The 13,468-nt window shown below is 45.3% G+C and overlaps 1 protein-coding gene across 1 annotated transcript in view; it reads right to left on the bottom strand.

The window, feature by feature from the left end:
* Positions 1–13,468, bottom strand: part of fat2 (FAT atypical cadherin 2) — a 119,514-nt gene that overhangs the window by 53,945 nt on the left and 52,101 nt on the right. The window contains exons 7-12 of the mRNA XM_030145411.1: positions 8,592–8,731; positions 8,326–8,388; positions 7,854–8,066; positions 7,548–7,758; positions 2,577–6,244; positions 520–913 (exon numbers count right to left, since the gene is read on the bottom strand). Of these exons, the coding sequence (XP_030001271.1) occupies positions 520–913; positions 2,577–6,244; positions 7,548–7,758; positions 7,854–8,066; positions 8,326–8,388; positions 8,592–8,731 (4,689 nt within the window). The remainder of the gene's footprint in view (positions 1–519; positions 914–2,576; positions 6,245–7,547; positions 7,759–7,853; positions 8,067–8,325; positions 8,389–8,591; positions 8,732–13,468) is intronic.

Here is a 13,468-nt window from a genome sequence, read left to right as displayed (position 1 = left end):
TAACCCTTAAAGACCCAAACGTCCACCTTTAACCCATAAAAACCCAAACGTCCACCTTTAACCTAAACCATCTACTGATCTAAACTGTTTAATACCTGTTGATCCACTAATCCTATCAATCCATGTCAACAAACATGTCGACCAAGTGAAAGCAGCTGCATGGAGCTCCACTTCCCATAATGCACATCGTGACAAATTTCTGAAAATGCCGGACTTCCCTACTGGCTCTGTTTATAAACACACAGACTGTTTCTGGTGGGGTACACTGAAACTGTTCACTGTGAGGGAACAGATTCAGCTGGGTATTGACAGACAGACTAACAGATTCATGATACTGAGGATATGACTGAGGTTGGACAGATCTGAGGACAAACTGGTGATGAAAGTCAAACACAGATTTAATAAATGAGTTCAGACCGGTTCAGTTTAGAGGACAGAACCATATGTGAACTGACAGAAGAACCCCTGGGTCTGAAAGGATTAAACATCCACAGGTTCAAACAAACACAGAACACCAACCTGTGATGTAACACGTCACCAGGCGGTTCTCCAGGGACACGTCGGCGTCCGTGGTTGTCATGGAGACGATCACCTCCCCCGGACTGCTGCTCTCCACCACCGAGCCGCGGTAAACCTCCTCGGAGAACTGGGGGGCGTTGTCGTTGTCGTCGGTGACCGTCACCTCCACCAGGACGCTGGACGACAGCTTGACGTCTCCGCCGTGGTCCGTCGCCACCACGCTGAACCTGTAGACCCGTGTGGCCTCGCAGTCCGCCTCCCGGACCGTGGTGATCCAGCCGCTGTCGCCGTCAATGGAGAACACCTCTGTGATGTCGGCGGCGGCGGAGGGCAACGACTCCAAACTGTAGGTCACCAGACCGTTGGTGTCTGTGTCGGGGTCGTTGGCCGTTACCTGGGAAACGGGAGAACATAAACAGAAGCATCAACAGTAAACATGACATTATCAGCAGGTTTCATTTCTTATCTATCAGGTGGTATCAATATGACCAGTGTGTTGTGTTCAAGGGCGTTTGTTCTTGTAGTCAAATGAAGACTACTCGACAGATAGTTTATCCGACCTGCTACTGGGGTAAAACCGTTTAGGACGTGTTCATTTATCTGATACAGCACTGTTTTTTTTAATGTAAGTTTCTGTTTATTGCAAATTTGTCTGTACAATAAATGTGTCCAATTATCCAAAAACAGCAGCAGAACGATAATAAAACCATCATTTATCATTGGCCCTGAATGCCTCGTTGCTCTCCACCATGTTGAAAAGGTCAAAGGTTATTTTCATCTTGCATATTACATTTTCCCAGCTCTCCAGTTAGAGAATACGACATCAGGTGGCGTTCATGTGTAATTTTCCAGTTCGTATCTAGTATTTACCATAATTCCCACAGCATGTGAAGGCAGCATTAGTTCTTACGTCTTTCCAGTTGTTTTTTTATCGTTTGCTGTCATCTTTTATGTCTCTTACGTTCACATCTTGCTTTTTGATGTTGTTTTCTCATCTTTTTTTCATCATAAATGACCTTTGTTTTCTGCTCTGGTCTGCTTTCATGGAATCTTGTTATGATTAAACTGTTAAATGTTAAACTGATTGAACCACACAATTTGCATTAATTTTCTCCTGTTTACCAAATTTCAAGTCTTTGAACTGAAGAACCACAAAGACAAGGTTAATCAGTGACATCTCATTTTAAAGGTAAAAACATCTAGTTTCACAACATTTACTGTTTTGGTTCATGGATGAACCCATAAAAACCCAGTGTCACTTTGGTGGTAGTTCCAAAATATATTTTTCTCTACATTTAACTTTTCTTAAATGATTTATCACCATTCATTCTAATATTATCCTCTGCATTTTGTGTTTTTTTTTTTTTCCAACAAAAAACCTGTATTTTCTTATATTTAATTCTCTGATCATGTTGATGTTCATGAAAGCTCAGATTAAAGTTGACGGTTATTAAATCAGACACAGATTAAACTGAATAATCCCTGTCTTTTTCATTAACTGAACATAAACCCAGTGTGTCCATCCACTGTCATTAATCCAGCTCCATGGGTTTTACTGGCGAATCAATGTTGGAGAAGATGACAGTGTTTCCACGATAACTATGGAGCCTCTGAATGTCCAAATATGGTCATATCTGATGACCATGAAAAGACGAAGAACTGTAATTTACACTGATTTTTTCAATGTATTGATGAGTTTAGTGGTTCTGATGTTACTGAACAGTTTAGATCAGTAGATGGTTCTGGTGGCCAGTGCCTGTTTGGGTCTTTAAGGGTGAAATATGACCTGAACTACATCCACTAGTCCCATTAACTTCGTCACTATCCAGGTGATTCTTGTTTTGTTGCTCAGGAAAATTTAAAAATAACCTTAGACTCAAAAGTGGAAAATCGAAGTTTTATAACGAAATATAAAAAGTCTATATTGACATAATGTTTTATAATGTTATGATAGAACACCTTTGTTTGCATTCCACTCAGAACGCTGAACCTCAATGTCTGCAACAGTGACCTAAAACTGGATGTGGTTCTCGCCCATGTGTCGTGGACCTTCTCACCTGGATGACCGTGGTTCCTGGAGGCATGTTCTCAGCCAGAAACGCCCTGTATGGGTTTGCGTCGAATACCGGCTCGTTGTCGTTGACGTCCTGGACCTGGATGCTGACGGACACCAGCGACGCCACGTCGGTCCCATTGTGGTTCCCCTGGGCAATGACGTCGATCTGGTACCACTTGGTCTTCTCGTGGTCGATGGTCTTCTGCAGCAGCAGCGTCCCGCTCTCTTTGTCCAGACTGAACACTTTGTCTTTGTTGCTCTCCACCGTGTTTCCATTGACCAGGCTGTAAATGAGTGGCGTGTCCGAATCGGCCCTGACTGAGCCGATCTCCGAACCCACAGGAACGTCCTCCGCGGCAGAGAAGGTGTAGAGGGGCTCGGAGAACTTTGGAAGAGGAACCTCTGGAGGAACCACTTTGAGCTGGACAGGGACGGTGGAGTTGTAGAAGGGGAGGCTGCCGTCGCGAGCTTTCACTTTGAAGTTGAGGATCTTGTTTTCCATCCCGACCAGACTCTCTTTGACGCTCACGACTCCTGTGAACGGGTTGATCTCGATGATGTCCTCTGTCACCTCCTCGGATTCGTCCACCGTGTAGGTGACGTCTGCGTTTTTACCGTCGTCAGCGTCATACGCCATGATCTGAATGACCGGGGAGCCTTTATTCACCGTCGACTGAATGGACACGTGGTATTCTGTGGCTTTGAACTGAGGTACATTGTCGTTTTCATCCGTGAGGATAATCCTGACGGTACAAAAAGCCACTTTCCCTCCTCCGTCTTTTGCCATCACTTTAATGGTGATGACCCTCTGACTTGGGTTCTCTCTGTCCAACGGCTGCGTCGTGATAATCTGCCCGTTGTTATCAATTGCAAACTTCTCGTCTGCAAATTTATTGATGATGGTGTAGTCGACGCTGCCGTATGGCCCATCGTCGGGGTCGATGGCAGCCAGTCGGATCACGCGGGTCCCGGCCTCTGCATTTTCAGCCAGCTCCGCCTCGTAGATGCTCTGTTTGAAGTACGGACTGTGTCTGTTGCTATTGATCATGTCAATATTTACAGGCGCCGTTTTCTGAAACACGCCATCGGACACGGCCACCGTCAGGTTGTAGTAGGGATCCAAGTTCCTTTTACAGACATTAGAAAAGGAGATGATTCCAGAGGATTCGTTGATGTTGAAGTACCGGCCCTCGTTCCCTGACAGGATTTTATACTTAAGGTTGTTCAGGTCTGCGTCGTCCGGATCTGAAGCTTGGATTTTAATGACTATGTGTCCGCATTTTGCCATTTCGTCCAACGTGGCTTCGTATTGAGAGCTGACGAAATCAGGCGGGTTGTCGTTGACGTCTGTGACGTTTACAAGGACGAAGGCTTCGCTGCTGTGAGTGACGGTACCATTGTCAGTGGCTTTGACCTTTAGATTAAAGTGCTTTGTGTCTTCATGGTCCAGAACCTGTTTCGTGATGATCAACCCAGTCCGATGATCTATATCGAAGAAGTCTGTCTCATTCCCGTCAGTTTTTACCAAGTGGAAGGTCAGATCCTTATTTCTTCCAGAGTCTTTATCTGAGGCTGAGAGTTGGATCACAGAGGTTCCGACCGGCAGCCCCTCATCGATGTTCACAGCATATGTTAACTTGGAGAAAACCGGTGCATTATCGTTCACGTCCTCGACCTCTACCTCGATTGTGGCCTCGGAGAATGCTCCGGTTACGGAGTCAGTGGCCCGAACCGTCAACACATGCATGGTCTGGTCCTCGTAGTCCAGGGGGTTGATGACAGTCAACACACCCGTTTTGAAGTCGATGTGGAAGTGCTTGGAGGCGTTCTCCTCCTGCAGGTTGTAGATGAGTCGATAGCCCTCTGGGTTTCTGGCCTGAACGTGGAGGATGGTGGTGAACGGGGGGACATTCTCAGGGACTTTGAGCGGGTACAGAAGAGTCTGGAAAATGGGGTTGGTTCGATTTCTCACTTGAATACTGAGCTGAGCGGCGGTGCTGAGACTGGGCTCGCCTTCATCGACAGCCACGACCGTCAACACGTACTTATTCAGGGCCTCGAAGTCCAGAGGCCTCTGGAGGGAAACGTCACCTACATCTGGGTCGATCCTGAACAGGTCATAGTCTTCCTCCAGCGAGTACATGACGGATCCGTTTTCTCCCAGATCTCTATCGATAGCAGTCGCTTGATACAAAACATCTCCGGGCTCCGAGTCTTCAGAAATCATCATCGAAAAAGGTAAATTTAGAAACTGCGGTGAATTGTCGTTGACGTCATCAATGTAAACTTTAACAAGGGTTGTGGCGGTCCGAGGCGGCGTCCTCAGGTCTTCAACCTTCAACACCACGTCGTACACATCTTGTTCTTCTCGGTCAAATGAGATTCCTGTGGTTTCGAACACCCCTGACGTCTGTAATACTGAAAACCGTCCCATTGGATTCATCACAGAAAATAAAAGAGGCTCGTTTAAGAAGCAGCCGGAGGCTTTGAGTGCTGCCAGAGTTTTAACTGTGTGTTGGTTTTCAGTAACGCTCGCTGAATACACTCTGTGCTCAAACCTGAGGTCGGTCTCCGTTACGTTAGTTACGTTGACCTTAACGACAGCAGAGTCTTTGTACAAACCGTCAGACGCTCTCACCGTCAGTTCATAAAACTGCTGAAACTCAGACACATTGCTCACAGTGATGAGTCCGGTATCAGGGTGAATTGAAAAGGCGTTGTGCAGATTCCCCTCGGCGATGCTGTAGGACACAGACGAATCGGCGTCACGGGCCACGACACGCACCACCTCTGCGTCTCTGACAGGTGGGACCATGATGGATGGCTTGTACACCACAGACGTGAAATGTGGCGGGCAGTCATTCAGGTCCAGGATGCGAACGGTGACCTTGGCGGGCTCGGATGCGTACAGCGAAGGCTCCCCTGAGTCCTTAACCTGCACGGTGAAGTGGTACTCGGCCTTGGTTTCAAAGTCAACCGGAGAGATTAAAGATATAGTGCCCATACTGGAGTCGATTTTGAAGACCTCCAGGGCGTCTGGGTCCAGGATCTGATAAACCAGCAGAGAGTTGGAGTCTCTGTCTGCGTCTGAAGCCTGGACCACCAGTGGCGTGTTTCTTTCTCCCATCACCATGCTGTTGACGCTCGCCGCCTCGCTGATCTGTCCGACATAGTCCTGCTGCTGAAAAACCGGAGCGTTGTCGTTCTCGTCGATCACGTAGACGTAAACGACCGCCGTGGACGAAGCTCCGGCCGCCGTAGAGGCGGTGACTTTGAGTTTATAGGAGGTGCAGTTCTCAAAGTCCAGGTGCTTTCGGGTTGAAATCAGTCCAGTGTAAGGGTTGATGTGGAAGGTCCCGTTCACGTCGCCGCTCTCAATGGCGTAGTGCACAGCTGCCGGGCTGGAGGCCGCCACGGTGACCACCGGAGACCCGATGGCGCTGGACTCGCTGATCTCCGTCAGGTAGTCGTTGGAGGGAAAAGACGGAGGGGTGTGGTCAGAGACATGGACATGGACGTGAACAGAGCAGAGGTCACTGCGCTGAGGAAAACCCTGATCTGTGGCCTTGACGGTCAGATGGAACTGGTCCTGAGGCTGTAGGTCCAGAGGTTTGGACACAGTGATGGAGCCCAGAACTGGGTCGATGGTGAAGATGTGGTCAATGTTCCCTGAGAAGAAAAAAACAAGATGTTACACTCTATAGAATAAAAAGAAAAAAACATATGTAGAAGCTTTAAAAAACACTGATCATCACTTAAAAGGTTCAATTAAAAAAACTGACGAACAAAAGAATGAAAGAAAGAAAAACAACAGAAAAAAGAACGAAAGAAAAAATGAAAGAATGAAAGGAAGAAAGACAGAAAGTTCTGTTCGTTTTGTCTGTTCGTTTATTTGTTTGTTTACTTGTTTATTTATCTGTCTGTTTGTTTATTTCTTTGTTTATTTGTTAGTTAGTTTGTTGCCCTCTGCATCGGTCTTGTCTGCTGAACTGAACCCAGTCGGTCTTCCAGTCTGGTCTACTGTCTATTTGTTTGTTAGTTTGTTTATTTATTTGTGTGTTTGTTTATTTGTCTGTTTGTTGTCCTCTGCGTCAATCTTGTCTGATGAACTGGACCCAGTCGGTCTTCCAGTCCGATCTCAGTCTCAGGTCTTTTATCCACTGTTTCCTGCTGTATCAACGCGTCCAGAGGAAAACCCAATGACGACTCTGTTTATGTGATTCAGTTTAACGCCGTCTGAACCGGTTTCATCACTGATGGAACTCTTCATGAACACATACGACACTTCCTCTACATTTACATGTGTTCTTCCATCTGTTTGTTTGTGTTTCTTCTCCTTCAGTTTGACCTTAGACTCAGACACTTGAATCACTACTGTCTGTTCTTATGTGAGTGTGTGTCTGTAAAAACAGTCATTTAAAAAACTGCAGTAGGAACAAACGCATTCATCTGAACACATTCCATTTTAAAAATAGAATGTGTAAAGGTTATAGTTCAGACAGAATTATTTAAGATGGACGATCTGTGCAAACAAACAAACCAACAAACAAACCAACAAACCCAGTGAGCAGCAGAATATGAACACTGCAGCAACGAGAAGGAACTGAATATGGAGATTTATGGAGATGAGAGGTTCACTGCAGCTTTAATATCCGCAGAAAGGAGGGAAGAAAGGAGGGAGGGAAGTAAGGAGGGAGGAGGGAGGGAAGGAATGAAGGAAGGAAGGAGGGAGGGAGAGAGGCGGGGAAAGAACGAAGAAAGGAGGGAGGGAGGGAGGGAGGGAGGGAAGAAAGACAGAAAGAAAGAAAAAAGAAAGAGAACAAAAGAAAGACAGAAAGAAAGACAGAAAGAAAGAAAGAAAGAAAGAAAGAAAGAAAGAAAGAAAGAAAGAAAGAAGACCCTGTTCCTAACCCTAGTCCAGTTCCTAACCCCTAACCCTAGTCCAGTTCCAGTTCCTAACCCGAACACTGACCTGAGTGCAGGGAGTAGCTGATCTCTGCGTTGCCGCCCACGTCTTTGTCCAGGGCTTTGACCCGCACCACCTCGGTGCCGGGGGGGGCCTGGTTGGACATGTTGACCTGATACCGGGGACTCAGGAACACCGGGGAGTGGTCGTTACAGTCCTCCACCTGGACCACTACCTTCACAAAGTTCCTCTTGATGGGGATCTCCTGGTCTCGTACCTGAAGAGCAGAAACACCGACACCAGGACCTGTGACTACCTACTGTCAGAACCAGCACCCTGAGAACCCCTGGGTGGCGCTGAGCCTGTGGTTACCATGACGATAAGCGTGTGCACAGAGATGGTCTCGTAGTCCAGCTCCTCCGTCAGGACCAGGACGCCGCTCTTGGGGTCCAGGTGGAAGAAGGTGGAGCTCTGGGGATGGAGGCTGCTGTGGACTGAGTACAGCAGGTTACTGTTGGTGTCTGCGTCCTGGGCGCTGATCTGAAGGACGTCCTTCCACGGAGACGTGTCCTCTGGGACCCTCACCTGAAGACCACAGGGACACGGATCAGAAACAGACACAGGGACACGGATCAGGAACAGACACAGGGACACGGATCAGGAACAGACACAGGGACACGGATCAGGAACAGACAGGGGACACAGATCAGGAAGAGACATGTGACAAGACACGGCAACGACTGCTCTGAACACGGATCGGACTAAAAACCAGAGCAGAATGAATGAATGAATGAATAAATAAATAAATAAATAAGTAAGTAAGTGACATGTGAGTGAGTCTCACCTCATACAGTGACTTCAGGAAAACTGGACGGTGTTCGTTCATGTCCAGGACTCGGATGTAGGCCTGAGGTTTAGAGACACACATCAGACACAAAACAGACACAACAGACGCACAACACCAGTCAATAATCCGCACAAATATAAAGTTTACAGACTGAAGGCTGTGTTTGTGTTAAATGGTGTGCAGTGATCCTGTGGTTATGTGTAGATGTAGTTTGTGTGCAGTTTGTGTGTAGTTTGTATGTAGCTGTAGTGTGTGTGTGTGACCTGCGTGGTGGCGCTGTCATGTCCGTCGCTGACCCTCACTGTCAGGTTGTAGTTGGATTTGCGAGCGGCGTCCAGACGTCGTGCGATGGAGATGGTCCCAGAATTTCTCTGGATGTCAAAGTCCTGGTCCTGGTCTCCTCCTGAAACACACAAACCCATGACAGAAGGTCTACAAACACCAGATCTACAAACACCAGGGGCCTCATGTACAAAGACTTGCATGGATTTCATACTGAAACCTGGCGTACACTGAAATCCAGAAAAGTCTGTACACACAAAAAAAAATCCAGATGAATAAAACTGAGCATACGCCTGAATCCAAGTACATTTCCTTTATACATCCCCATCAGCGTGGAATTGAGCGCATATGTTGGAGTACCTGACTCCTCCCTCTACACACCCACATTTAAATATGCAAATCAGTATAAACAGGGTCTGCAGGTGGGATTCCCTCTGGGATTCCCTTCTCTGCATGATCACATGACATCAAGGTGGACACGAAGCGGAGGCTGAAACAGGCGGAAGAACAGAAGAGGATGAACTCAGGCCGTTTGAGGAAAGAGTCGACGATATTGTGAGTGACACTTTTCTCACAGGGGTGACTCGGATCACCCCCAAGGTAAATATATATTTAGTATTTGTGTAACTCACACAATTAGTTCATTCTACAGGTCATACAGTCTGATCACAGCCAAACAAGATAAAGATTCATGTGTAATCATGCCAGGATATCAAAGAGGAAATCAAAGACTGTGACTCATGTTTAATTACTCCATTTATTATTTCCCAAAAGACACTGAGACAGAAGACAGTGAGAAGCAGTCCCTGCCTCGTGTCACAGACTGTGGGATTTTTTTTCCAGAGTTCAGACTGAATTCAAACCTGATGAATGTGGATTTTAAAGGTTTTTCTTCTAATTATTGAAACACAAACAACGTCAACAGGCTTTAATTAAGACACACGACGTATGAATCTGGATTGGATTTGTGTTCAAAGTTCAGTTCAGTAAATGTTTCCACTTAAAGGACAATATTTCAGGTTTATCAATAATTAACATGAATGATTTACAACCTTTTTCACTGTTTTTCCTCTTTGTTGTAATTAACTGGAATAAAACACCAATACACTGACCACTTCTCAAAACCAAGTTCACAGAGTCTGGTCTTGGTCAGTCCGGTGTTGTAAACTGGGTCAGTCCATTCTTGGTCAGTCTGGTCTTGGTCAATCCGGTCCCAAAGGTGGGACTTCCTGTTAACTCCAGCCTGTCTGTCACTGAACAGCTGGTTCTGTTGGACTTTCCATATGTAGACCCTGTGGTTCTTTACGGGTCAGTGCACTCGTCAGAGGTTGAATGGTTAAAGGTTTAAAGGTTTAAGGGTTTAAAGGTTTAAGGGTTTCCATTCAACATCCAAAACCTTTATTATCATATGTTTAATTCAGGATGAATTCACATCGACCACAGAAAAGCTGTTTTCTTTCAGACGTTCAACAATAAAACTCAGTTGAGTTCATTATTTACAGTGTTTAAGAGAATTATTGTTGATGTGGACTTGGTCATAATTCATAAGTTTAAATCCATTTCTTTTTATTTTCCACTAAACATGACTTTAAAATAACTTTGACAAACTGTTCCTACTCTACATAGTTTTTATCTTTTACAGTAGGTTTTTTGTTTTCCATCCTGTTTCTATCCAGTAAAAACTCCATTTCTTTAAAACCCTCTTGGATTGGCTGTAAAATGCATCATCACAAACATTAAAGACTCATGAAAAGTCCAGTTCTGAGGTCAAAGGTCAAAGGTCCAGTTTATTCTGTAGAGAACTGAATGACAGGTTTATTTATGTTTGACGAGCACGGATCAGAACAATGAAGTTTATACATGAGTCTGTTACTGCTGTGGACCACACTGTCAGCTGAGTTCTGGTCCAGTTCTGGTCTGTTCTGATCCAGTTCTGGTCCCGTTTGGTCCAGTTTCTGTGTGGTTCTGATCCATTTATCCTGTCCTTCCTCGTGGTTCCCTTTCCTTGTCCTTCTCCGTCTGAATCCTGTTTGTTTCTGAACATATTGTGTCGTATCATAGCTGACTCTGACTCCCTGGGTCCATCTGGGTCCATCTGGGTCCACCTGGGTCCACCTGGGTCCATCTGGGTCCATCTGGGTCCGCTTTCTCTTCATCCTCATTGTTCCTTCGTCATCCTCTCAGCGGTCGTGTTCATATTCGGTGTGTGTTGAAGGTAAACCTCATCCTGCTCGCCCAGATGGTGTTTATTAAGACGTTCACACACACACACACACACCCTCTCACTCACTCACACACACACACCCTCTCACACACACACACACACACACACACACTTATCTGCATCCACACCAACAGGATGAAAACTGAAACGTGACACCGGTCCTGGACCAGAGGAAATATCTACTGGAACCGGTTCAGATCTGACAGTTTCGGTTTGAGCCGCCGCCTCCTCCTCCTCCTCCTCCTCCTCCTCCTCCTCCTCCTCCTCCTCCTCCTCCTCCTCCTATCCAGTTTCATCTCTGATCTGTCCTTCACTGTGGTTCTCCCTCAGGTTTCTCTTTTCCCACTGGGTTTATGAAGTTTTTCTTTGTCCAGAAGGAGGGTCTACAGACAGGGGACACCCAGGACATTAGTTCGTTTCCTTCATCTGCTTTTTATTTGACTGTTGTTCATTTCCATATCCAACTCATTGTGTACAGACCTGTGAGGAGACCTGGGTGTGATACAGGGCTGAAACAACTACTGTCACATTCACACCTATGGGTGATTTAGACTAACCCATTAACCTATCAGTGCAAGTGTTTGGATGGTGGGAGGAGCCATGCAGACAGAAGAACATGTAAACTCCACACAGAAAGGCCCCGCCCCCAAGGACTGGTGTTGGAATCGAACCCAGGACCTTCTGTCTGTGAGGCACTGTCACCCCCCACCACCTACAGACACTGTTGAACTAAAACACGGCTGATGCTTCATGAACTCTTTGGTATCAGACATCTATCATCTGCACAGGGGCGTTCTAATGTCACAATGTTCTTCACACAGTTTGTCTTTAAGTTTGTACATTTTTTTGGTATTTCATCACCTTGATCCATAAACAACATGTGGTTCCAGGCACAACAAACCCCGCCCCTCAGACAACAAACCCCACCTCTCGCACGTAGTGTATCTTATTTTGTCATGGATCCAGCTGATGTCATCATTAGGGCTGGGTATCATGGCCAATTTCCTTAATCGATCCGATTTCGATTCATAAGGTCCTGAATCAAGAAATTGTGATTTGATTTGACTCGATTCAGTATTAATTTATTGATTCAATTTCATTTAGTGATACCAAAGTACAATTTTGAGTTGTAACTTGATTATTTGACTACTGCAGCCATGCAACACAGAATCAATATTGATATTAGAAAGGAAATAAATATGACATTTCAGCAGTAAACAGATGAATCTGCTCTGAAATAATGAACAGGACACAAACATGTCCATGTTTCTACAGTGGCTCAGAACAGACTTTTTCGCCATCTTTATTCTGTTTTATACCTGGTGCTTCTAGCCTTAAGGCACATTACTATCACCCTGGGGCACTGCAACTGATTTGGCCCCCTGAAACAGAATCATGTTGGGCCCTTGGTACAAGAAACTCACTGGAGGGGGAGGGCGGGCGGAGCTTCGTGATTTCCGCTTTACTATTCTTCTAACTCCACCCTCAGCCACAGGTGATCCAAGTTAATAGTTCTAGAACGACTGGCTTCCGCGACCCGCCTCCGCCGGCCAGTTCCTCCGCACTGCAGGTTCCAGTTTGAGACTGGGAGGACCTCCCACTGAGGGGCTTTCCCCACCCTTCCTCCGTGTTCCTCCTGCCCCAGAACCGTCGCGAGCACGACCAAGACACAGTCTCGCGAGCCCCGCGTCTCCGCGAGGGGCTCGTGAGACGGAGCCGGCCGCGGTTCTGTGTCGGTGGTTTCCGGGTCATTTACTCGCGGTCCTGCTCTGAAAAATCGATCTCATCCACCATTTATTGATTACGCAAAATTAAAAAGAAATTGATCCAAAATCAATTAAACTGATTTTTTTACCCAGCCCTAGTCATCATGTCTGTGTGTGCTGATATCATATCTATTACCTCTATATATGTGACAAGTTTGAAGGAAATTGAGACAAAATTGATGTTTTAATAGACATTTGAAATTTCACCCATTATAAGGAAATGGGAGAAAAAAAAGATTTAAAAAATCCATAAAAAATGTGAACTTTGACCTACTTTAACCAAAATGTAATTACATCTATTCTGGGGCAGTGGTAATCTATAAACACAGTTAAGTATGAATTCAACCAATAGTTTTACTGCTAAAGTGTAAACAAACAAAGACACAAACTGAACCAAATACAAACTCCCTTACCTCCCCTGGTGGGGTGGGGGTAAAAATACCTAAATACTCAATTTAAACCACATGTTTGTAAAGTAAACAAGATCTATTTTTGATGCATTACTATATTATTTGTTTATTTGTTCCTCCTGTCATCTGTCACTTATTAACACCAACACTGGTTCATATTATTATTATTTTTAGTTCTAGGTCAAATGTTAAATGTGTGTATTTTGTACTGACTTGGTAGAAGGGTGTCTATATTTCATCTATCTATCTATCTATCTATCTATCTATCTATCTATCTATCTATCTATCTATCTATCTATCTATCTATCTATCTATCTATTAAAGCCCAAGTGTCGTCTGTGTGGTTAGAGGAGGATTTAACACATTTATAACATAAACAACTTGCAAAAACATTCTTTTTGTTTTTTGAAGTGCTGTAACAGGTTCAAACCTGTTTCCTCCTAGTATCAGGTCATGAT

The sequence above is a fragment of the Sphaeramia orbicularis genome, chromosome 10 (assembly GCF_902148855.1).
Source record: "Sphaeramia orbicularis chromosome 10, fSphaOr1.1, whole genome shotgun sequence".
Classification (NCBI taxonomy): Eukaryota; Metazoa; Chordata; class Actinopteri; order Kurtiformes; family Apogonidae; genus Sphaeramia; species Sphaeramia orbicularis.
Note: the sequence above shows the minus strand (reverse complement) of the source record. Positions and strands in the feature narration are given on the sequence as shown.